The sequence below is a fragment of the Panthera pardus genome, unplaced genomic scaffold (assembly GCF_024362965.1).
Source record: "Panthera pardus isolate Hobbes unplaced genomic scaffold, ASM2436296v1 HiC_scaffold_1, whole genome shotgun sequence".
In the NCBI taxonomy this organism is placed as follows: Eukaryota; Metazoa; Chordata; class Mammalia; order Carnivora; family Felidae; genus Panthera; species Panthera pardus.
Window position 1 is genome coordinate 71962902 of NW_026526654.1, and position 23361 is coordinate 71986262.

Consider the following 23361-nt stretch of genomic DNA (forward strand, 5'->3'; position numbering starts at 1 on the left):
GTTACTTAGTTTCAGGTGTACAACATACATAGTGATTCAACTTCTCTACATGTTATGCTTAGCTCAACACAAGTGTGACTACCATTTGTCACCATATGATGCTATTACAATGTCTTTGACTATTTTCTCTGTGTTGTGCCTTTTATTCCTATGACTTACTCATTTCTTCACTGGAAGCCTGTATTTCTCACTTCCCTTCATCCATTTTTCCCATCTCATCACCCCCTTCCTTCTGGCAACCATCAGGTTGTTTCTGTATTTATACATCTAGTTCTGCTTTTTGTTTGTTTATTCATTTGTTTTTTAGATTCCACATATGAGTGAAATCATATACTGTTTATTTTTCCCAGTCTGACTTATTTCACTTAGCATGATGCCCTATAGGCCCATCCATATTGGTGCAAATGGCAAGATCTCATCCTTTTTTGTGGATGAGTATTATTCCAGTGTGTGTGTGTATGTGTGTGTGTGTGTGTGTGTGTGTGTGTACCTACCTTACATCTTTTTTATCCATTCATCTATCAGTGGACACTTTGGTTACTTCCATATCTTGGGTATTGTAAATAATGCTGCAGTAAATATTGGAATGCATATATCTTTTTGAATTAGTGTTTTAAGTGAGTTTCTTTTAAGTAACATATAGTTAGGTCATGCTTTTTTACCCAATCTCACAATCTCTATCTTTTAAGAGGTGTGTTTAGATTATTTATATTTAGTGTAACCATTATATGGTTAGATTAACATCTGTCATCTTGGTAGTTTTCTGTTTCTTCTGTTCTTTGTTTCTTTTTCCTCATTTCTGCCTTCTTTTGTGTTAATTGAATATTTTTTATGAGTTAGTTTAACCACACTGTTGGTTTATTGTTTATACCTTAAAATGTTTTTTTGTGGTTGTCCTGGAGTTTACAATATATATCTTTAATTATTCTTGGTCTACCTTTGAGTAATAATGTTTTGCTTCACATGTAGTGTAAGGACCTTATTAATAGTACACTCCCAATTAATTACTCCCATTCTTTGTGTGATTATTGTCATACATTTTACTTTATATATGCTCTGAATACTATTATTCTTTAGCAGTTATAGTTTAGAGCATTTAAAAATAAGAAAAAATGAGTATTATTTTTACCTTTATAAATGCCATTTCCAGCACTTTTCAGTTTTTTGTACAGACACAATTTTTTTCTGGTATCCTATTCCTTCTGCCTGAAGGATTTTCTATTAACATTTCTTGTAGTGAGGGTCTGCTGGTAATTAATTTTATTGATTTTTGTTTGTCTAAATCTTTATTTCTCCTTAATTTTTGGAAGAATTTGGGATTGGTCTTTTTTTTTCTTTCATTACTTTAGAGATACTACTCCACTATCCTTGGATTACACGACAAGAAGTCTGCTGTATTTCTCATCTTTATTCTTCCATATACAATGTGTTTGCTCTTTCCACCTTCCCTCCTCCTCCCACAGCCTTAAAAGTTTTTTTTTTGTTTGTTTGTTTTTATCAGTTTAAATATAGTGTGTCTAACTTCTTTTAGTTTATTTGCTTTTTTGTATTTATTCTGCCTGATGTTTTCTGAGCATCTTGGATAGAGCTTAGTATATCTCATTAATTTTGGAAAATTCTTGGTCATTATTTGATTCTCTTTTTCTCTTCTGGGATTCTAATAACATGAGCAAGAGATTATTTGATATTGTCCCCCAGATCTTGGATATTCCATTCTGTTTTATTCACTCTCTCTTTTTATTTTTTTAATTTAATTTTTTTATTTTTTAAAAATGTTTTATTTTCAAGAGAGACAGAGACAGAGCACAAGCAGGGGCGGGCAGAGACAGAGGGAGACGCAGAATCTGAAGCAGGCTGAGCATGTCTGCACACAGCCCGACATGGGGCTCAAACCCACGAACCATGAGATCATGACCTGAGCCAAGGTCAGACACTCAAGCAACTGAGCCACCCGGGCACCCCCACTCTCTCTTTTTAATCTTTGTGTCTCAGTTTGAGTGATTTCTATTGACCTATATTAAATTTACTGTTTCTTTCCTCGGTAAGTCTACTTATGAGCATTCTAGAAGGCATTCTTCATCTTTGTTCTGTGTTTTTCATTTCTAGCATTCCATTAACCTCTTCTTAGTTTATAACTCTCTAATGAAAATTTTTATCTATTCATCTTGTTTACCTTTCCACTAAAGTCTTTCATGTTAATCATAGTATTTTAACTTCTCTCTGATAGTTCTAATACCCGGATCACATTTGGGTCTGGTTCTCTTGATTATTTTATTTATTGGTAGTTTTTTTCTTGCTGTTTGTATGTCTCATAATTTTTGGTTGAAAGTTGCACATCTTATTTAGAACTGTAGACAACAATAAATAGTACTTATGTGGGGAAATGGGCATACTCTATTTTTACTAGTCCATTAGTGTGGGGATTGGGTCAGTGCACTAAGGAATTAAGCTGTGTTTGGGTTTGTGCTGTTGCTATGGCCATCCTCAGTACATGATAGAGTTCATCAGAATTTTCTAATGTTACTTTGCAGTTAGGGTAGGAGTTGGCTTGCCAGGCTTCTCCACCCTCAGCTTTAGGCTTGAGCCTGCACACAAGAGAGGTTGTCATCTGTCGCTCTTGCCCCTGCACTAGCAGTGGGTTGTTATTAGTGATACTTGGAAATTGCTAGCATGGTGCAGGGTAGGGTTTGGGTGATGGGAGCTGGAGAGCTTTTTCTTGTTCCATTTCATCCTTAGTCTTAGATAAATGCTGTGCCCCTGAGTCTCAGGGATGGGGCCTTCTTGATCTTGCCTCTCTTCAGTGGTGGAAGCTCTCTAATAGTCTGGACTCAGTATATTTTCTGCTCCTCTTCAGGGGTGAAGGATTTCCTTCTTTTTGCATTCCTTAGCAGCATTGTGTCTCACCTGGTGCCCTTAAAGTGACAGGGCTGCTGCTTTCCCCCCAGTGGTTGAGGCTTTTGTTGGTAGAGCAGATGGGGAGGAGAATCCACATGAGGTTTGTCTTTCCCACAGTGCCACTCCTTCTATCCTTAGGCCTGAACTAAAAGGAAGGCCCTCTCTGGCCTTGCACTTACCCTCAGTCCTTCTTGTGAGCATTTGATGAGATCCATGAAGAACCTGCAAGTGGGTACAAATGCCCATTGGATATGTGGCTCCCAGGGATTCTATATTCTCATGCTAGCCCACACTAGGCTTCTAGCAGTTCATATGTTTTCAGATGACTTCTTTTCACTAGCTTTTATGAGACCTGGTATCTATCTCAGGAAACAAGGTTTGCATCCTGTCTTGCCTTAGAGGAGGCTGTGTTTTCTTCAGGCCATTTGGTTGTCCTGTGACCTTTGCTCTCTGATGAGTTCCAAAAAGGTTAATATTTTGTAAATTATACAGCTTTCCTTTGTTTTAAGGGTGGTTACACACCCTTTCCAGCTTTCTGCGTCTTTGGGAATATTTTCATTTACTGACTTTTCAAGGCCTGAGATTTGAGTTTGCTGCTTCATTTGGGTACAGTTAAATTCTGATTCTCAAATGAACTAGCATTAAAAGCATGGCTAATGTCCTTGCAGAAACTTGGGGACTGTGGCAGCCGTGGAGCCAGTGTAGTGCCACGTGTGGGGATGGTGTCAGAGAGCGACGCCGCGTGTGCCTGACTTCCTTCCCCTCCAGACCTGGCTGCCCTGGAATGTCCTCGGAGACCTCCCTGTGTTCCCTGGAGGAGTGTGCTGGTAGGTATGCTTCTTTCTTCGGGAATCTCTCCACAGAGGGACTGTTGAACCTAGACCTGCCTGAAAATCACCAACCTGAGTTCAGAGGTGGACTCATTGACACTCTGTTATTGCTGCTGGCTTTACTAAGGCTATGCTCAGTAGTTTTTCTATGACTGGGAGTAGCTGGCCAGTGAGATGGCGGGGGATTTCACACTATGGAAGACAGGGAAATGACAAGGAAATCATTTTTAAAAATACAAAAATAGGAGGGATGATCTTTTCTTCCCGAGATATTTTTGGTTGTGCTTTTGTTTTCTTATTTATCCTTTACTGCTTCCTGCTAAAGTTGTGGAAGAACATGTAAAAAATGCTTTTTCTCATCATCTCAGAGAAGCTCGAGGGGACCATATAGACGGTTATTTGTCAAAATGGGTCAAGTCACCCTGTCTTATCCCTGAATGGCCTTACATTTCCTCTTTATTACCCCTATTCAGGAGGAGAAGGTGGGGAGATTTCTTCTTGTCATCATCTAGAGACTGGCCTTTCTGTCATCCTCTCAGCATCTTGAAGGCACTCGTGGGTGTTCAGTGAGTTTTGATATGAATGGTTTATAGATGTAATGCTGACAAGCTCGGTTAGGTGTGCTTCAGCTTATGGAGTTGAATTCCATTCGTTTGCTACAGGTTACAGTAATACTAATCCTTGTTCTTTCCACACACCATCTCACCTACTGATCTACAAACAGCCCCCCACATTTAATTTGACAGCCTTTGCTTTGGTCCTGACCCTTAGATAAAGTCCTTCTGTCAAGTCCTGACTTCTTCCACTCTCCAATTCCAGGTTAGAAAACCATCCCTAGTTCTTTGTCCCTTAAGATCTGGGGGAGTTAGATTTTTTTCTGTGTTTGGATCTCAGAGCATCTTTAAGCAAAAACCACAGGCACGTGGCAACACCTTGGCCAGTGTCCCCCACATGTGATCTTACAAATTCATTTTTGCTGTCTCATTTTTCCAGCCAGACTTGTTCCCTTTATTCCAGCATCCTGAGGATGTTCTTTCTTCTGATTTCCCTCAGACTTAAGCTCTTCTGCTAGCCCTTAGCCTGCCCCTCTTCTTTCATAAGCCCTTGACCCCACTCTGAATCTGTTCTATCTCGAGTTATATTTTGTATAATTTTCTAGGCTCTATTCTCTGTCTACTCTTTCTTTATAAGCCCCCTTCACTTTCACAGCTCCTTTCTTGGGTATGAGTACCTTCAAATATATCTGTTCCTCTCAATTCTGGGATGGCATGTTGTGTTAAGATATTCTATCTAGAGTTCCATAATGAAGGAATAAATGAGTGAATGAATGGATGAACTCAATTGAATTTAAAATCAATTGTCACTGGCTTCTGTACCTTAGAAGCGACAAGATATAAATGGTTTGTTGACCATTTGCTATGTGCCAGCACTTTAAATACATTATCACACTTAATTGGGACTCTGTAGCATAGAGAGGATAACTGACCTTCCCAAGACCATAAAGCTAGAAAGCAGAGGATTAGATCTGACCCTTCTAAGCTACCTATCTTGAATAACTTGCCTTTCTGCACCGGCCAGTCTAGCTTTCTGGAAGCATCAACAACCTGGAATTAGCAATTAATTTTGAGGATATATGGAATTATTTCATGTTCTTTTGTCTTAACTCTTTAATATTGGGTGGGAACTAGAAATTTGTACTAGATTTTTGGAAAATTTGGGAACTAGAAATTATAAATTAGCAAAAAGGTCCTCAGATACATGCTTATGTGGATAAAGATGATAATTTCTTCCAAGTGTTCATCTTCGTATTCAGTCTATTTCACACTCCTTGGAAATGTGAAGATCTGTTCGTAGGCTGCTTAGCATCTGGAAATCTTCACTTCAAGTGAAAGAGGGAAGTAGATGAGGCAGAGAGGGGTGAGGTCAGCAGCTCTTGGGCTTTTCTCCAGCCATGGTTTTGAAGGGAGCCAGCACAGTCAAAGATAACAGCTAAATAAAGCGACCATGATGTGCAATTGAATTGCTGCTCCCCATGGAGGTAAGCAGCCACTGTACTTGAATGAAGTGATGTCAGGAAACAAGTCTTTCATCATTCAGCCAGGTTCACTTGGTTAAGAGTTTAGTTTTATTTGGCTTTGAAGGATGTTTTTTTGTCAAGTTCTATGTTAATTTGACCATCTCGTTCAAACTTGAGAATGGGAGGATCCACTGCCATATGTCCACATTCTGTCAGGTGGGATATTGATCATTTTGCTATTACCTTTTTAATAATGAATTAATCTAACATTTATTGGATACCAGCTATGTGTAAGTTACTATGACTGGGGTTGGGAATATAGTAAAATCTTAGATTGCGAGTAACTCGTCTACGAGTGTTCCACAAGACGAGCAAACATTTCTAATAAATTTTAACTTGATAAACAAGCAATGTCTTGCAGTACAAATAGTACATGATGCCAAATGCCACATGATCACAATTGAGCCAATGGTTCTTGAAATTTGCTTTGATATACAAGTGCCTTGGATTACCAGCATGTTTCTGGAATGAATTATGCTCGCAAACCAAGGTTTTACTGTATGAAGATAAGGCATTGTTCCTATCTGGAAGGCACTTAGGATATAGTAGCTCAGCAGACACACAGGAATAATATACAGCACAGTGTAGAGCCTACAATGAAAAAAGTATCCACGGCTTTCTATGGAAGCTTTCCGGGGTGAAAATCCATGCTGGGAATAACTCCTTTGTTGGAGGTGGTGATATCTGAGCTAAAGTTTGAGAGTTGAGTAGGTGTCACTGAGGTGAACCAAGTGAGAAAGGGAATTTAGCAAGGGGAACAATGGATGAAAACATGAAAGAAGATGGCACATTAAGAGAGCCAAAGAACTGAAAATAGTTTAATGTATCTAGAGCATAGTGTACCAGACGGAGTGGTAAAAATGAACCCAGACAGGTAGGTAGGAGCCAGATTCTAAGGGACTTTCAAGGTTTGGCCTGTATTTCAGAGGGATCTCTTAGCTATAGTATGGAGAATACATTGGAAGGGGTAGGAATGGCAGCAGCAAGGCCTGTTAAGTGTTTTTCAGGTGAAAACTCAGGTGAAAAATGAAATGATGACAGTGGAGAGGCAGAGGAGGGAAGGGGTCAAAGACTCTGGACGTGGAGAGGGATGGAGAGGGGAGTATCAAGGATTAAAACCAGGATTCTAGTACTGGCAACTTCATGGACAGCAGTGCCATTTCCTTGAGATTGGATATATTGGATGAGAGCCAGGTTCTGGGGGAAAGAGGATGAGTCTTGGGCATGTGAAAGTGAAGGTGTTGATGGGACATTGGTGGAGAGAGTAGAGCTAATGGAGCCAGGATAGGATCTAGATCTCCTTGCTCCAAAGTCGATGTTCTTTGCTCCAAATTAAGTGAGTACTATCGTTGAAGCCAAGAAGAGAAAAAGTTTCAGGAAGTATTGGGAAGTAGCCAATACTGCAGTCAAGGAATATCAGGACTAAATTTTTTTGAATTTAGCTACTAGATCATTAATGACCTCAGCAGAAATTATTTCACTGAAACTAATTCTGGAGGCAGGTTGCAGGACTCAGAGGTGATGATGTGGAAGGAGTAAGTCAGCAAATATAGACTCTTCTTTATTTAAGCTTTGCTGGGAGGACAAGGAATAAGATATGGTTGTGGCAGTAGTGAGAGGGTTCTGGAAGGGTCTTTTTAAAGTGAGAGCTTAAGCATGTTTGCACGGAGCTGCATAGGGGAGAAGCTGGAGAGAACTGGTACAGAGGGTTGATCCCCCTGGAGAAGGGTGACCGAGCGCACTTGGTGGACCCACCTTTCTAGGAAGATACTTCTTCCACTCCATAGAGAAAGAAGTAAATAGAAGTGTGGCTGCTCCCAAGTCTGCATGGGAGAAGAAAATGGCAAAAGAAGCTGGGGGTGTACTTTCCAGATAGCTTCTATTTTTGTGTGAATCAGTGGCATTCTGAGGAGGAGGGTTGGTAGGGGACTTGAGAAAAGTGGTGAAACTTGTAGGGAATGAAAGAATTGAGTTGCTTAGGAGCCCATGCTGCCCATGCTGTGGGCAGCTGAGGTTGGGGGCTGTCGGTAAGCAGAGGCGCTGACCCACACAGGTGCATTATTTTCTCCACCAGTGCTCCGCACCTTGGTGCAGCAGCTGGTAATTCACGTTTTGGTTTACCTAGGGATGGACTTTTGCTGTAGATCGGGGAAAGGAGTATGGCTCACTACTAAAGGTCAGAGAGAGGTTATTGGTAAGATAATGGTTTATGTAATGGATCATAAGTGTAGGGAGAGAAGTGAGGCCAGGAGTTGGCTGGCATATGGGGAGAAAATAAATGGATGAGTTGGGGAATCAGAAATTGCAGTGAGGTTGAGAAACCAGTGTAATAATATTGGCCGAGTGAGAGGAGAAGAAAATAGGCTATGAAATTCAATATTCATAAAATAGCTTGAAAATAGGCTCTGAAATTGAGTATTTCAGAAGAGGAGCAGCTGCAAACAATGGTAAGGCTTTATATGTTGGATGGGCACTGACATTGCCCAGTTGGGCCTACCTGTAGGATGGTAAGGAAGACTGAGACCCAGGTGCTAGTGACTGATGGCTGCCACAAGGTTGGAGGATGGCAATGTTGAGGGGGCATTAGGCGGATGGTCTGGGTAGATGGCATGGGCATCAGAAGAGTAGAAGACACCTTGGATATCACCCTTAGTAACATATTTATGGATATTTATCCTCAGACAAGGGAAACAAAAGCAAAAATAAACAATTGGGACTACAAATAAAAAGCTTTTGCTGCACAACAGAGGAAACCATCAACAACACAAAAGGGCAACCTACTGAATAGAAGATATTTGCATATATCTGATAAGGGGTGAATATCCAAAAAATATAAAGGACCGACAAAACTCAACACCAAAAAAAAAAAAAAAAAGACAAAAACAAAAAACAACAACAAAGAATCCAATTCAAAAAGGGCAGAGGACATGAACAGACAGTTTTACAAAGAAGACGTACAGATGGCCAACAGACCCATGAGGAGATGGTCAAGATCACTCATCATCAGGGAAATACAAATAAAAACCACAATGAGATATCACCTCACAGCAGACAGAATGGCTAGTACGAGAAAGACAAGAAACAGTAAGTGTCGGTGAGGATATGGAGAAAAGAGAGCATCTTGTGCACTGTTGGCAGGAATGTGAATTGATGCAGCTACTGCAGAAATACTATGAAGGATCTTCAAAAATTAAAAAAATAGAAATATGATATGATCTAGCAGTTCCACTACTGAGTATTTACCCAAAGAAAATGAACACTAATTCTAAAAGATACATGCACCCTCTGTTTATTGCAGCAGCATTTACAATAGCCAAAATATGGAAGCAACCCAAGTGCTCATCAGTAGATGGAATGGATAAAGGAGAGGTGTTAAGATAAGTGAGACAAATACCACCTGGTATCATTTATTTGTAGAATCTAAAAAACAAAACAAAAAAATGAATTCTTAAACAGAGAACAGACTGCTTGTTGCCTAAAGGAGGTGAGTGGGGGCAGATGGGCAAAATAAAGAAGATTAAGAGGTACAGACTTTACAGTTATAAAATAAATAAGTCATGGAAGTGAAAGGTACAGCATGGAGAATTTTTTTTTTTTTAAGTAGAATTTTGACACGGAGGTATCAAACAGCTGAAAATGGCAATCAGGAATGAGAAGAGTGAGGAACACTCCGTGCTGCTGGTCTTGTTTGCTTATTATAAACAAGTGTGCATCACAGCTTCCACACAAGAGGGTGGGCAGGGGAAGCCGTGCCCCGCAGGAGATCCAGTCCCCTCAGGTAAGGCAAGGAAGGAGGCAAAGGGAAAGGTTCTGGATGCTGAGGAGTTCGGTTATCCCATTGGTGGGGGGAAGCAGAAAAGACAGGGAAGCAGTGGGAAAGTGAGTTATGGACATGACACACAGAGCTGGTAGTGGTAAGACTTAGGGGGGCAATGGGACAGGACAGGTGACTGGAAGCCCCTGAAGGGTGGTCAGTGACAAAGAGGTAAGAGAGGGGAGGCCTGGTGGCATTAGGTGGTCTCAGTTTCCTGGGTATTTCAGTGGCAGTACAGGCTGAGGCCCCAGCTGGTATCTGAAGCTTGGTGAAACATTTTGATGACCATGGGACAAAGCAGTTGGAGACAGCAGGGAAGAAAAAGACAAATCCACACCCCACGGAAGGAGGCAAGAGGAGAGGACAGCTGGAAAGAGAAGAGTGAGCCGAAGAGGCTTCAACCAGGAAAGCAAATTCTTTGACATTAGAAGGGAAACTGGAGTTGCATTACATTACCTAGAGACTTGTGCTTGTCTCCGCAGCACATGTACTAAAATTGGAACCATACAGAGATCAGCATGGCCCCTGTGCAAGGATGACACACATTCGTGGAGCGTTCGCTATTGCCTAAAGACTTATTTTCACCTATTAATTTCTTCAGATATGCGAACTGAGATACAACCTACCTGAATCATTTTGCATGTCAGGTTTTAATACTTGATAGGAATTTTCTGCTGTGCATCTCAAAGGTACATTTAACTATAGATATCCCGTGTTCACCGTATCTTGATTTTACCCTGACACTTTCCTTATGCTGCTACTTTCTATGTGGAACATTTGAGACACGTGTTAGCAGGAGCCAGTGAGCCCCGAAGTCACCCCTGATTGTGGTTTATCTGCTCACCTCATTTCCGTGTGCCTTGGTGTTTTTTGTTTTGTTGTTGTTGTTGTTGTCGTTGTTGTTTCTGTTTTGGGGGTTTTTTTTGTTTTGTTTTGTTTAAGCTGCCAGCAGAGACACGTGTGTTAAGACCCGAAATCCCAGTCCTTGTTTATTTTACGTTTTTTTCTAGAACTGCTAGATAATCAGAACCTTAAAACCACGCAGAGAATCAATACCAGAGAATACATTTGCTCTCCCTTGTCTTGTAGCTTTCCAGCCATCCAGTGCATCCCCTCTTCAGCCCCAAGGTCCGGTGAAGTCCAACAACATCGTGACCGTCACTGGGATTTCCCTGTGCTTGTTCATCATCCTCGCCACCGTCCTCATCACGCTGTGGCGGAAGTTCGGCCGCACCCCGAAGTGCCGCACGCCGGCTCGACACAACTCCATCCACTCCCCCAGCTTCCGGAAGAACTCGGACGAGGAGAACATCTGCGAGCTGAGCGAGCAGCGCGGCAGCTTCTCGGACGGGGGCGACGGGCCCGCGGGGGGCCCGGGGGACGCGGGCATCCCCCTGACCTACAGGCGCAGTGTGCCCGCGGCTCCCGAGGACGACGCCTCCGGCAGCGAGAGCGTGCAGTCCAACGCCCAGAAGATCATCCCCCCGCTGTTCAGCTACCGCCTGGCCCAGCAGCAGCTGAAGGAGATGAAGAAGAAGGGCCTGACGGAAACCACCAAGGTGTACCACGTGTCTCAGAGTCCCCTGACAGACACGGCCATCGACGCCGCCGCCGTGCCCCCCTTAGACGTAGAAAGCCCAGACGAAGCCGCGGCAAACAAGTTCCGGATCAAATCCCCGTTTCTGGAGCAGCCGGTGGGCGGGGCCGCGGCCAGGCCCCCCTCCAGGCCCGACCACCCGGCGTGTCAGGCCAGTTGCGCCGTCAGCCCCAGCCAGACGGTGATCCGCAAGTCAGCCACGAGGCACGTGGGCGGCAGAGGGGCGCTGCCGGAGAGGAGCCACCCCAGGGGCTCCCACTTCAGGAGGACCGCTAGTTTTCACGAAGCCAAGCAGGCCCGGCCGTTCCGGGAGAGGAGCATGTCCACCCTGACTCCACGCCAGGCCCCGGCCTACAGTTCTAGGACGCGGACCTGGGACCAGGCGGAAGACAGATTTCGGCCTCACAGTCGAGGCGCCGCCCCGTTTCCCGAGAAACCGGAAGGGGCGGGTGCAACCAGAGGTCCATTGAGCCCTGCCCCTAAGTCCTACACCCTGGGGCAGCCCGTGAGGAAACCAGACCTGGGGGACAGCCAGGCAAGCTTCGTGGTAGGAGGTGAGAGAACAGAGCCTCACAGATCTCGGAGGGGACCGTCCCCAAGTCACAGGAGTGCCTCAAGGAAGCAGCCTTCCCCCACTGCCCCCAAAGACAGCTACCAGAGGGTCAGCCCCCTGAGCCCTTCTCAGGGTAGAAAAGACAAGTGTCAGAGTTTCCCAGCCCACCCTGAGTTTGCCTTCTATGATAATACGTCATTTGGCCTCACGGAGGCTGAGCAGAGGATGCTGGACCTCCCGGGCTATTTTGGGTCAAATGAAGAGGATGAAACCACGAGTACTCTCAGTGTGGAGAAGTTAGTCATCTAGACCCACATCAGCCTGAGACTTCATACAGCTGGGGTCCTTTGCCCAGCTCCTGGTATCAGCTGCTCACAGAGCTCTATGGACTGTTTTGTACAGCTGTCTGTACATCAGGATTGGGTGGGGAGGGAGTAACTCAAGTGTGTGCATGTGTTTTCATTCATAAGGAAGAAGTTACTTATCTTGAACGTTTCCCTTTGTTATCCTAGTTCTATTGGTTTATTACTAATAACCACAATAATAAAATTTAAACAGGAGTGAAATAGGGCTTGGTCTCTCATGTGGATGTGAAAGGACAAGATGTGACTTGTAAGCATTAAGTGCTTTGAACACTTTGTTGGCGGTGTCGGACATGAAGGAAATTTGGAAGTCTCAACTATAATAAGGGCTGGAACAAAGCTAACTTTGTTTATTAAGTTGTAAATAAGAATTTGACTCCTACAGGGGCAGTACTGAATGAGTTTCATGTTTGGCAGATCAAGTCAATTTTGACTGGTATGTACTAGACTACCTAGAAAATGCTGATGCCACAAGAGATTTCAGAAGAACCTTTCATGCTAGAGTTGGGTGATATCTTAATGTTTTTTATGCAACAAAGAGTCCTGGTGACTTGACACAAATTAGGCGAGTTGATTCTGCTTTGGATAAATAATATAAGAAGCTGATTGTTCAGGTAGTCAAATGAAGACCTATTCATATACTCATTGTTCGGAGCAAAGAGTATACATTTTAGAAAGGAAAGTATTGTCTCCTGAGAGAGTATCAACTAGAACATGGGTAGTGAATGCTGATAAGGACGCAGACTGGCATTAAGATTCTGACCGTGTGTGCCTGGACCAGACTGGCAGCCAAGACCCCAGAGGGTGTCCTTCTGAAACCAGTGTGTATATGTTTCTAAAGATGACTTTATCATGTTACTCAAAGTATGTGAATTAATCTCAGGTACATGGAAAGCAGGTAGACTAGACTGTTTTTAGTGCTTAACTTTTTTAATTGGAAGAACGAAGTAAAGGAAGTAGAAAAAATAAGTCTTTTAGAAATAAATCTTTTGTTTTCTGGTTCAATCTGCCTACCACCCTTTTCAGGTGAAGAATGGGAGGCTCAGGGAAGGGAATTAACTCTTGCAGGATTAGATGGACAGAGACTCCTATTTTTATTCTAATGGCCATTATGCACGATGCCATCACAGCCTTTGCAACTCTTCTCTGACAGCAGGGACCTCAGGAGAAAGCTGGCCCTTTCGGCAAGAAGAGGGCATAGAGAGATGCTTTTACTAGCTTTTCCCAAAGGAAGGAAAACTTTCTACTGCTTGATGTTACGACTGGTCTTGCAGCTTGCTTTGTTTGGAAGCGAGGGCTAAGCAGAAAAACCTAAAGGTTGGGCTCTTTCCCTGGAAGTCTGTCATCAGGTGTCATGTGGGCAGTCTTCAATCTGGTGTACTTCCTTTCAGCCCTAGAACCTAATGCCTTATCTGCATACATTTGAGTAGCTGCACTTCTGGTTCACCAGGACCTCTTTCGCAGCCACACCCACCTTGCCTTTTACATTGTTTTACTTCTTCCTTGTAGAGTTTATCAGGATATCAGCCTGCTGGTGAAGGTTCAAGGACCACCGGAGAGAATGGAATGAGGTGGGACAAAAAAAAAAAAAATCACAAATGCAAATACTGTACTTTTTAAATTTTCTCTTTTATTGTTGCATTACCACTTCATTTGTGCCATTGTCCCAAATTAAAACATACTTCCTTTTGGAAATGCTTTCATAATGACATCTACCTTTCAGGAACAGGAGGAGTAGATTATTCAGTGGTATCTGACAGCTGTTATGTGCTGATGCAAAGAAGAGGAAACCAGGCTTCTTAATCTACATTTTCTTGGTTTACCATATTAGAAAGCTTTGTTCTCTTTCCAGGTTCACAGGCTTGCATGCCAACTTTTGAGGACAGAGGGCACATGCTCACTTGTTCCATACTTCACAGTGAATTTCCCTACAGTGTCAGACTAAAACCGAAACAGACAAAAAGAAGGTGAAAATTAGAGAAAAACACTATGAACAGAAAGATTTGCGTTCCAGTGATGTTCTTTCCCAATATATCATGCATCTAAATTAATGTAACCGTGAAATAATATCAGTGTGTAACCTGTTCACCATCTACCTAGCACAGTTTTCTGTGGCTCTAATCCAAAGCCAACTTTACCATTCTAAGTTAAGCTAATTTGGCCCTTGTCTCGGAGAAAGAGAAAAGTAGATATTTGTCTTTGGCGGATAAGTGATAAACTTCATCAGAAATAATCTCCTATAGAAGAATATGTTCCAAATGAAAGAATAAGATAAAACCTCAGAAAAAGACCTTAATGAAATGGGTATAAGTAGTTACGTGATAAAGAGTTCAAAGTAATAGTCATAAAGGTGCTAATTGAAAATGGAACAAAAATGGATGAACACAGTGAGAACTTAAATAGATAGAAAACATAAGAAGATACCAACCAGACTTCTGGGCAGATGGTGTAGAAGGAGGAGTATAAGGATTCTGAGTTTCCCTCATCCCACAGGCACACCTAGATAACAGCCCCATCCGTGCAACTAACCCAGAAAACAACCCAAAGTCTGGCAGAACAGACTTGCCACAGTTAATCATAGGGAGGAGACCACACTGAAAAGAGTGGGAGAGGTGGAGATGTGGTCAAGAACCACACTCCCAGTGAGACTTACCACAAATGGGAGGAAGAAGAGAGAGGAGCAGACCCCACAACAGTCACCACAGGCACAGCAGACCTGCACTGGGAAGATGAATCCCCATAACACTTGGCTTTGAAAACCAGCTGGGCTTAACTTACTGACCTTTTAAACTGTGGAGCTTAATTCCAAGTTCTTCAAAACCCAGCAGGCTTAGCTCTTTGAGAGCAAGAGGACAATCAGAAACTGAGTCCCTACCCTTGAAGAAACAGAATGACAATCCCACCAAGATAAGCATAGAAGCAGCAGTTCAAAAGTGTTTGGGATTTTTCTGAAGGAGATTTATTTACTAATCTCAGAGTGTGTGCTGGAGAGCAGGGATCTTTAGGCAACTTCTCCAAGAACAAATATCTAGTAGAGAACCATTTCTCTCCCCTGCCCTCCCAGCGTAGATACCTGGACACCTGTGGATACCAGCATGGACACTCCACCTACCTTGCTAACACCATGTGCCCCATCCCCACCTTCTCCTGAGGATCCCTCTAACCTGCCCCACTCAGCAGAAGTTCCTCCAAAGTTCCTCCTGCCTCCTGTCATCCTGTAAGCAGCTCTGGCAGGAATTGGTGCCACTCTAAAGTGGCTCCTGCCTTGGGGAGAGGGAAAGATAAACACACACACCACTACACTTGCAGTGCCAGCAGCCAAACCCTATAACTGGCAGTGCAGAGAGAGGGCCCTGTCAATTAGTGTGTCTGTAGCCCCAGCAGGTGGACTGGGGACAGGCGTCTGATCTGACTGCTGGCCCCACCCACCAGCAAAAACCTCTCAAAGTGCAGTACACAGGGAAAGCCCTGCAGTTTGGGAGGCTGCAGCCCTGGTAGATTGGGGACAGGCATCTGGTCTAACTGCTGGCCCCATCCGCCAACAAAATCCTCTCGGGGAAGAGACAGAACACCCCACAGGTTGGCGCTACCGTAACCCCAAAAGACAGATGGCGGACAGGCATCCGGTTTGACTGCAGGCCCCATCACCAATGAAAGCTTCTCAGGGGACAAGGTGGGGAGAATGCCCTGCAGTTTGGAGTGACAGCAGTGACAGCAAATGGGCTGAGGGCAGGCATCTGGTCTGACTACTGACACCGCCTAACTAGAAGCCCATAGCAACTCCAAACTGGCTCCTTAACAGTACAGGGTCCAAACCCTGCCTACAACAAACTGGGCCATTGCAGATGACTAGACTGAAGGCAAACCAGGCTCAGCCACAACAATAAGGTGCACAAAACCCATACAGGAAACCAGAAGTGCCTGGTTCTGCTAAATGGGACGTTGCACTACAGGGCACCACAGGACTTCTCTTTCATAAGGTTACTACTTTGAAGATAAAGAGACATAGCTGGCTTTTCTAATACATAGACACAATGAGTTAGACAAAATGAGACTGAGAACTGTGTCCCAAATGAAAGAATAGGACAAAACCACAACAAAAGAGCTAAATGAAAGACAAGCAATATTCCTGATACAGAATTCAAAATAATGGTCATAAATATACTTACTGGACTTGAGAAAAGAGTGGAGGACCTCAGGGGGACCTTCAAGAAAGAGATATAAAATATTAAAAAGAACCAATCAGAGATGAAGAAATGAATAACTGACATGAAAAATACACTAAAGGGAATCAATAGCAGATTAGAGAAGGCAGAAGAATGGATCAGTGAGCTGAAAGAGTAATAGAAAACAACCAAACTGAACAGCATGAGATAAAAAGAATAATAAAAAATAGGTTACGGGAATTCAGTGACATCATCATGCAAAATAACATTTGCATTACAGGAATCCCAGAAGGACAAGAGAGAGAAAAGGGGGCAGAAAACTTACTTGAAAAAATAATAGCTGAAAACTTCCTGCAACTGGAGATGGAAACAGACATCCAGATCCAGAAAGGACAAAAGGCCCCAACAAAATCAACCCAAGAAGGTCCATACCAAGACACATAGTAACTAAAATTACAAAATGTAGTCATAAAGACAAAAATTTAAAAGCAGCAAAAGAAAACAGTTATGTACAAGGGAAACCCCATAAGGCTATCAGCTGATTTTTCAGAAGAAACTCTTCAGGCAGAAGGGAGTAGAATGATATATTCTAAGTGCTGAAATGACTAAGCCTGCAATCGAGAATATTCTACCCACCAAGGCTGTCATTCAAAAAAGGAGACATCAAGAGTCTCCCAGACAAACAAAAGTGAACCAGACTTACAAGAAACATTAAGAGAGTTCTTTAAGCGAAAATAAAAGGCCATTATCAAGAATAAGAGAATTATGAAAGGAAAAAAATTCCACAGGCAAATACAAACATAATAAAAGTAGTAGATTGACATAAAGCCAGTATAGAGGTTAAAGCACAAAAGCAGTAAAGTCAATTAAATCTATAAAAATTAGTCAAGGATTTCACAAAATAAAAGGATATAAAGTATGACATCATATACATAAAATGGTGGGAGTTGAAAAAAGAGTAGTGTTTCTAGAAAGGGTTCAAATTTAAGTGACCATCAACTTAATATATAGACTGCTGTATACGTAAAATGTTATACATGAACATACTGGTAACCACAAATCAAAAACCTGTAATAGATATGCAAAAAAATAAGGAAAAAAGAATCTAAGCATACCATTAAATAAGCCATCAAACCACAGGGGAAGAGAGAAAGAGAAGAAATGAACAGAGAAAAACTATAAAAACAACCATGAATCCAATAACAAAATGGCAGTAAGTACATCCCTATCATTAATTACTTTGGATGTAAATGAATTAAACACTTGATTCAAAATATATAGAATGATGGAATGGAAAAAAAAACAAGACCAATCTCTATCCTGTCTACAAGAGACTCCTGCCAGGCCTAAATACACATCAAAAGTGAAGAGAGAAAAAAACATTTACCACGCAAATGGAAGTGAAAAGGTAACAGGGGTAGCAATACTCATATTGGAGAAAATAGACTTTTTTAAAAAAGACTATAATAAGACAATGGACGCTACATAGTGATAAAGAGAACAATCCAACAAGAAGATATAACAATTGTAAATATTTATGAACCCAACCTGGAAACAACATAAATACATAAAGCAGCTATTAACAGATATAAGGGAAGAAATTGACACCAATACAATAATAGTAGGGGACTTTAGCACCCACTTACATCAATAGATAGATCATCTGGATAGAGAATCAACAATGAAATAGTGGCTTTGAATAACACATTAGACCAGATGGACCTAAGAGATATCTTCAGAACATTCCATCGAAAAACAGCAGAATACATAATCTTCTCAAGGGCACATGAAAAATTCTCCAGAATAGTTCATATGTTAGGCCACAAAACAAGACTCAATAAATTTAAAAAATTTGAATCATATCATGTGTCTTTTCTGACCACAATGGTATGAAACTAGTTATCAATCACAAGAAAAGATCTGGAAACACACAAATACATGGAGGTTAAATAACATGCTACTAGAAAATGAATGGATCAGCCAAGAAATCAAAGAGGAAATTTTAAAAAATGGAGACAAATGAAAATGTGAACACAAGGGTCCAACATCTTTGGGATGCAGCAAAACTGTTCTAAGAGGAAAGATTATACCAACAAGGGCCTACTTCAAGATGCAAGAAAAATTGCAAATAAACAACCTAACCTCATATCTAAAGGCGCTAGAAAAGAAAAATGAAGGCCAAAGCCAGAAGAAGGAAGGAAATAACAAAGAGCAAAAATAAATGAAATAGAGACTAACAACCAAAACAAAACAAAACAAAAATGAACAAACAAAAACAATAGAACAGATCAATAAGACCAGCAGCTGCTTCTTGGAAAAGATCAACAGAATTCTTAAACCTTTAGGCAAACACATCAAAAAAAGAAGAGTGAGAAATAAATAAAATCAGAAATGAAGGAGGAGAAATAACAGATACCACAGAAATACAAAGGTTTTTAAAGAATATTATGAAAAATTATATGCCAACAAGTTGGACAACCTAGAAAAATGGATAAACACCTGGAAACAACCTCCCAAAACCAAATTAGGAAAAAATAGGAAATTTGAACAGATTGATTACTAGCAGCAAAATTCAATCAGTAATCGAAAAAATTCCAAAAATACAGAAGTCTAGGACCCGAAGGATTCACAGGTGAATTCTCCCAAACATTTAAAGAAGAGTTAATCCCTATTCTTCTCAATCTATTCCAAAAAAAAAAAAAAAAATAGAAAAAAGGAAGCATCCAAATTCATTCTACAAGACCACCATTACCCTTATACCAAAACTAGATAAAGACACTGCAGAAAAGAGAACTATAGCCAATAGCTCTGACAAACTCAGATGCAAAAAGCCTCAATAAAATATTTGTAAATCAAATCCAATAATACATTAAAAAATTCACTAACAATGATCAAGTGGGATTTATTCCAGGGATGCAAGGATAGTTCAATATTCATAAATCCATCAATATGGTATATCCCCTTAATAAGAGAAAGGATAAAAACTATATGACCATCTCAATAGATGCAGAAAAAACATTAGACAAAGTAAAACATTCATTCATGATAAAAACTCTCAACAAAGTAGGTTTAGAGAGAACATACCTCAACATAATAATGGCCATATATGATCCATTTGTGGATAAATCCACAACTAACTTCTTACTGGTGAAAAAATGAGAGGTTTTCCTCTAAGATCAGGAACAAAACAAAGATGTCTACTCTGACCACATTTATACAAAATAATATGGAAAGTCCTAGCCACAGCACTCAGGCAAGAAAAAGAAATACAAGACATCTTGTATTTCTTTTCTTCTTTTTTTAAATAATTGATTGTCAATTTAGCTAACATACAGTGTATACAGTGTAGTCTTGGTTTGGGAGTGGATTCCCGTGATTCATCACTTACATACAACACCCAGTGCTCATCCCAACAAGTACCCTCCTCAATGTCTATCACCCATTTTCTCCGCCCTCCCATCCCCCCACCTCCATCAACCCTCAGTTTGTTCTCTGTATTTAAGAGTCTCTTATGGTTTGCCTCCCTCTCTGTTTATAACATTTTTCCTTCCCTTTCCCTATGGTATTCTGTTAAGTTTTTCAAATTTCGCATATGAATGAAAACATATGGTATCTGTCTTTTTTTCTGACTGATTTATTTCACTTAGCATAATACTCTCCAGTTCCATCCACGTTGTTGCAAATGGTAAGATTTCATTCTTTTTCATCACTGAGCAGTATGCTAGTGTGTGTGTGTGTGTGTGTGTGTGTGTGTATACAAGGCACGCATGCGCACACACACACACACACACACACACACACACAATATCTTCTTTATCCATTCATCAGTTGATGGGCATTTGGGCTTTTTCCATAATTTGGATATTGTTGATAACACTGCTATAAACATTGTGGTACATGTGCCCTACGATTCAGTACTCCTATATCCTTTGGATAAATTCCTAGTAGTGCAATTGCTGGGTCATAAGGTAGTTCAATTTTTAATTTTTTGAGGAACCTCTGTACTGTTTTCCAGAGTGGCTGCACTTGTTTGCATTCCCACCAACAGTGCAAGAGGGTTCCCCTTTGTCCACATCCTTGCCAACATCTGTTGTTTCCTGAGTTGTTCATTTTAGCCATTCTGACTGGTGTCAGGTGATATCTCAATGTGGTTTCAATTTGTATTTCCCTGATGATGAATGATGTTGAGCATCTTTTCAGGTGTCTGTTGGCCATCTAGATGTCTTCTTTGGAAAAGTGTCTAATCATGCCTTCTGCCTATTTCTTCACTGGATTATTTTTCAGGTGTTCAGTTTGGTAAATTCTTTATATTTTGGATACTAACACTTTATCCAATATGTCATTTACAAATATCTTTTCCCATTCTGTTGGTTGCCTTTTAGTTTTGTTGATTACTCCCTTTGCTGTGCAGAATCTTTTTATCTTGATGGGGTCCCAATAGTTCACTTTTGCCTTTATTTCCCTTCCTTTTAGAGACATGTCAAGTAAGAAGTTGCTGCAGTAGGGGTGCCTGGGTGGCTCAGTTGGTTAAGTGTCCAACGTCGGCTCAGCTCATGATCTCATGGTTCATGAGTTCTAGCCCCATGTTGGGCTCTGTGCTGACAGCTCAGAGCCTGGAGCTTGTTTCAGATTCCGTGTCTTCCTCTGTCTCTGTCTCTCTCTCTCTTTGCCCCTTCCCAGGTTGTGCTCTTTCTCTCAAAAATAAATAAACATTTAAAAAAATTAAAAAAAAAAAAGAAGTTGCTGAGGCTGAGGTCAAAGAGGTTTTCTCCTCTAGGATTTTGATGATTTCCTGTCTCACATTCAGGTCTTTTATCCATTTTGAATTTATTTTTGTGTTTGGTGTAAGAAAGTGGTCCAGTTTGATTCTTCTGCATGTTGCTGTTCAGTTCTCCAAGAACCATTTGCTAAAAAGACTTTTTTTTCCCCATTGGATACTGTTTCCTGCTTTGTCAAAGATCAGTTGGACATGATTTGTGGGTCCATTTCTGGGTTCTCTATTCTATTCCATTGGTCTATGTGTCTGTTTTTGTGCCAGTACCATACTGTCTTGATGATTACAGTTTTGTAATACAGCTTGAAGTCTGGGATTATGATGCCTCCAGCTGTGGTTTTCTTTTTCAACATTACTTTGGCTATTTGGGTTTTTTTGTGGTTCAATACAAATTTTAGGATTGTTTGTTCTAGCTCTGTGAAGAGTATCGGTGCTATTTTGATTGGGACTGCATTGAATGTGTAGATTGCTTTGGGTAATAATTGACATTTTAACAATATTTGTTCTTCCAATCCATGAGCATGGAATGTTTTACCATTTCTTTGTGTCTTCTTCAATTTCTTTCATAAGCTTTCTATAGTTTTCAGGGTACAGATCTTTCACCTCTTTGGTTAGGTTTATTCCTAGGTATTTTATGGTTCTTGGTGGAACTGTAAATGGGATCTATTCCTTTATTTCTTTTTCTGTTACTTCATTATTGGTGTATAGAAATGCAACTGATTTCTGTACATTGATTTTATATCCTGCAACTTTGCTGAATTCATGTATCAGTTCTAGCAGTCTTTTGGTGGAGTCTTTTGGGTTTTCCATCTACAGTATAATGTCATCCATGAAAAGTGAAAGTTTGACTACTTCTTTGCCAATTTGGATGCCTTTTGTTTTATTGTCTGATTACTGAGGCTAGGACTTCCAATACTATATTAAACAACAGTGGTGAAAGTAGACATCCCTGTCATGTTCCTGATCTCAGAGGGAAAACTCAGTTTTTTCCCATTGAGGATGATATTAGCTATGGGCCTTTCATATATGGCTTTCATGATATTAAAGTGTGTTCCTTCTATCCTGACTTTCTTGAGGGTTTTTATTAAGAAACGATGTTGTATTTTGTCAAATGCTTTCTCTGCATCCATTGACAAGATCATATGGTTCTTATCTTTTCTTCTATTAATGTGATGATCACATTGATTGATTTGAAGAAATATTGAACCAGCCCTGCAGCCCAGGAATGAATCTCACTTGATCATGGTGAATAATTATTTTAATATACTGTTGAATTTGATTTGCTAGTATCTTGTTGAGAATTTTTGCATCTATATTCATTCATCAGGGATATTGGCCTGCTTTTTAGTGGGGTCTCTGGTTTGGGAATCAAGGTAATGCTGGCTTCATAGAATTAGTCTGGAAGCTTTCCTTCCATTTCTATTTTTTTGGAACAGCTTGAGAAGGATAGGTATTAACTCTGCTTTAAATATCTGATAGAATCCTCCTGGGAAGCTATCTGACCCAGGACTCTTATTTGTTGGGAGATTTTTGATAACTGATTCCATTTCTTTGCTGGTTATTGGTCTGTTCAAATTTTATACTTCTTCCCATTTGGGTTGGTAGTGTGTGGGTATATAAGAATTTGTCCATTTCTTCTAGATTGTCCAGTTTGTTGGAGTATAATTTTTCATTGTATTCTCTGATAATTATTTGTATTTCTGTGGTATTGGTTGTGATCTCTCCTTTTTCATTCATGATTTTATCTATTTGGGTCCTCTCTCTTTTCTTTTTAAGAAGTCTGGCTAGGGGGTTATTAATTTTGTTTATTCTTTCAAGAAACCAGCTCTTAGATTCATTGATCTGTTCACTGTTTTTTGGGCATTCTATATTGTTTGTTTCTGTTCTAATTTTTATTATTTCTCATCTTCTGCTGGCTTTGGGCTTTCTTTGCTGCTCTGTTTCTAGTTCCTTTAGGTGTGAGATTAGGTTCTGTTGTTGGGATCTTTCTTGTTTCATGAGATAGGCTGGGATTGCAATGTATTTTCCTCTTAGGACTGCCTTTGCTGCATCCCAAAGGGTTTGGACTGCCATGTTTTCATTTTCATTTGCTTCCATATATTTTTTTTTATTTCTTCTTTAATTTCCTGGTTGACCCATTTATTCTTTAGTAGAATGTTCTTTAACCTCCATGTATTTGGAGGCTTTCTAAATTTTTTCTTTTGGTTGATTTCAAGTTTTATAACATTGTGATCTGAAAATATGCATGGTATGACCTCAATTCTTTTATATTTTTTGAGGGCTGCTGTGTGAC

General features: G+C 40.8%; 1 protein-coding gene and 1 non-coding gene across 5 annotated transcripts in view; both read left to right on the forward strand.

Moving 5' to 3' along the window:
* The window catches only part of THSD1 (thrombospondin type 1 domain containing 1), a 28597-nt gene extending 16265 nt beyond the window's left edge, over positions 1–12332 (forward strand). For 2 of the 4 annotated variants that reach the window (XM_053899991.1, XM_053899990.1), the window contains exons 4-5: positions 3564–3722; positions 10706–12332. In XM_053899991.1, the coding sequence (XP_053755966.1) occupies positions 3564–3722; positions 10706–12075 (1529 nt within the window). In that variant the 3' untranslated portion in view covers positions 12076–12332. Of the gene's footprint in view, positions 1–3563; positions 3723–10626 lie in introns of all 4 variants that reach the window. The other 2 variants (XM_053899994.1, XM_019447667.2) reach the window with 2 other exon arrangements.
* LOC128776650 (U6 spliceosomal RNA) lies at positions 10083–10184 on the forward strand. The gene has a single exon (XR_008421824.1). It is a non-coding gene; the product is annotated as a U6 spliceosomal RNA (small nuclear RNA).
* Positions 12333–23361: the final 11029 nt, after the last annotated feature.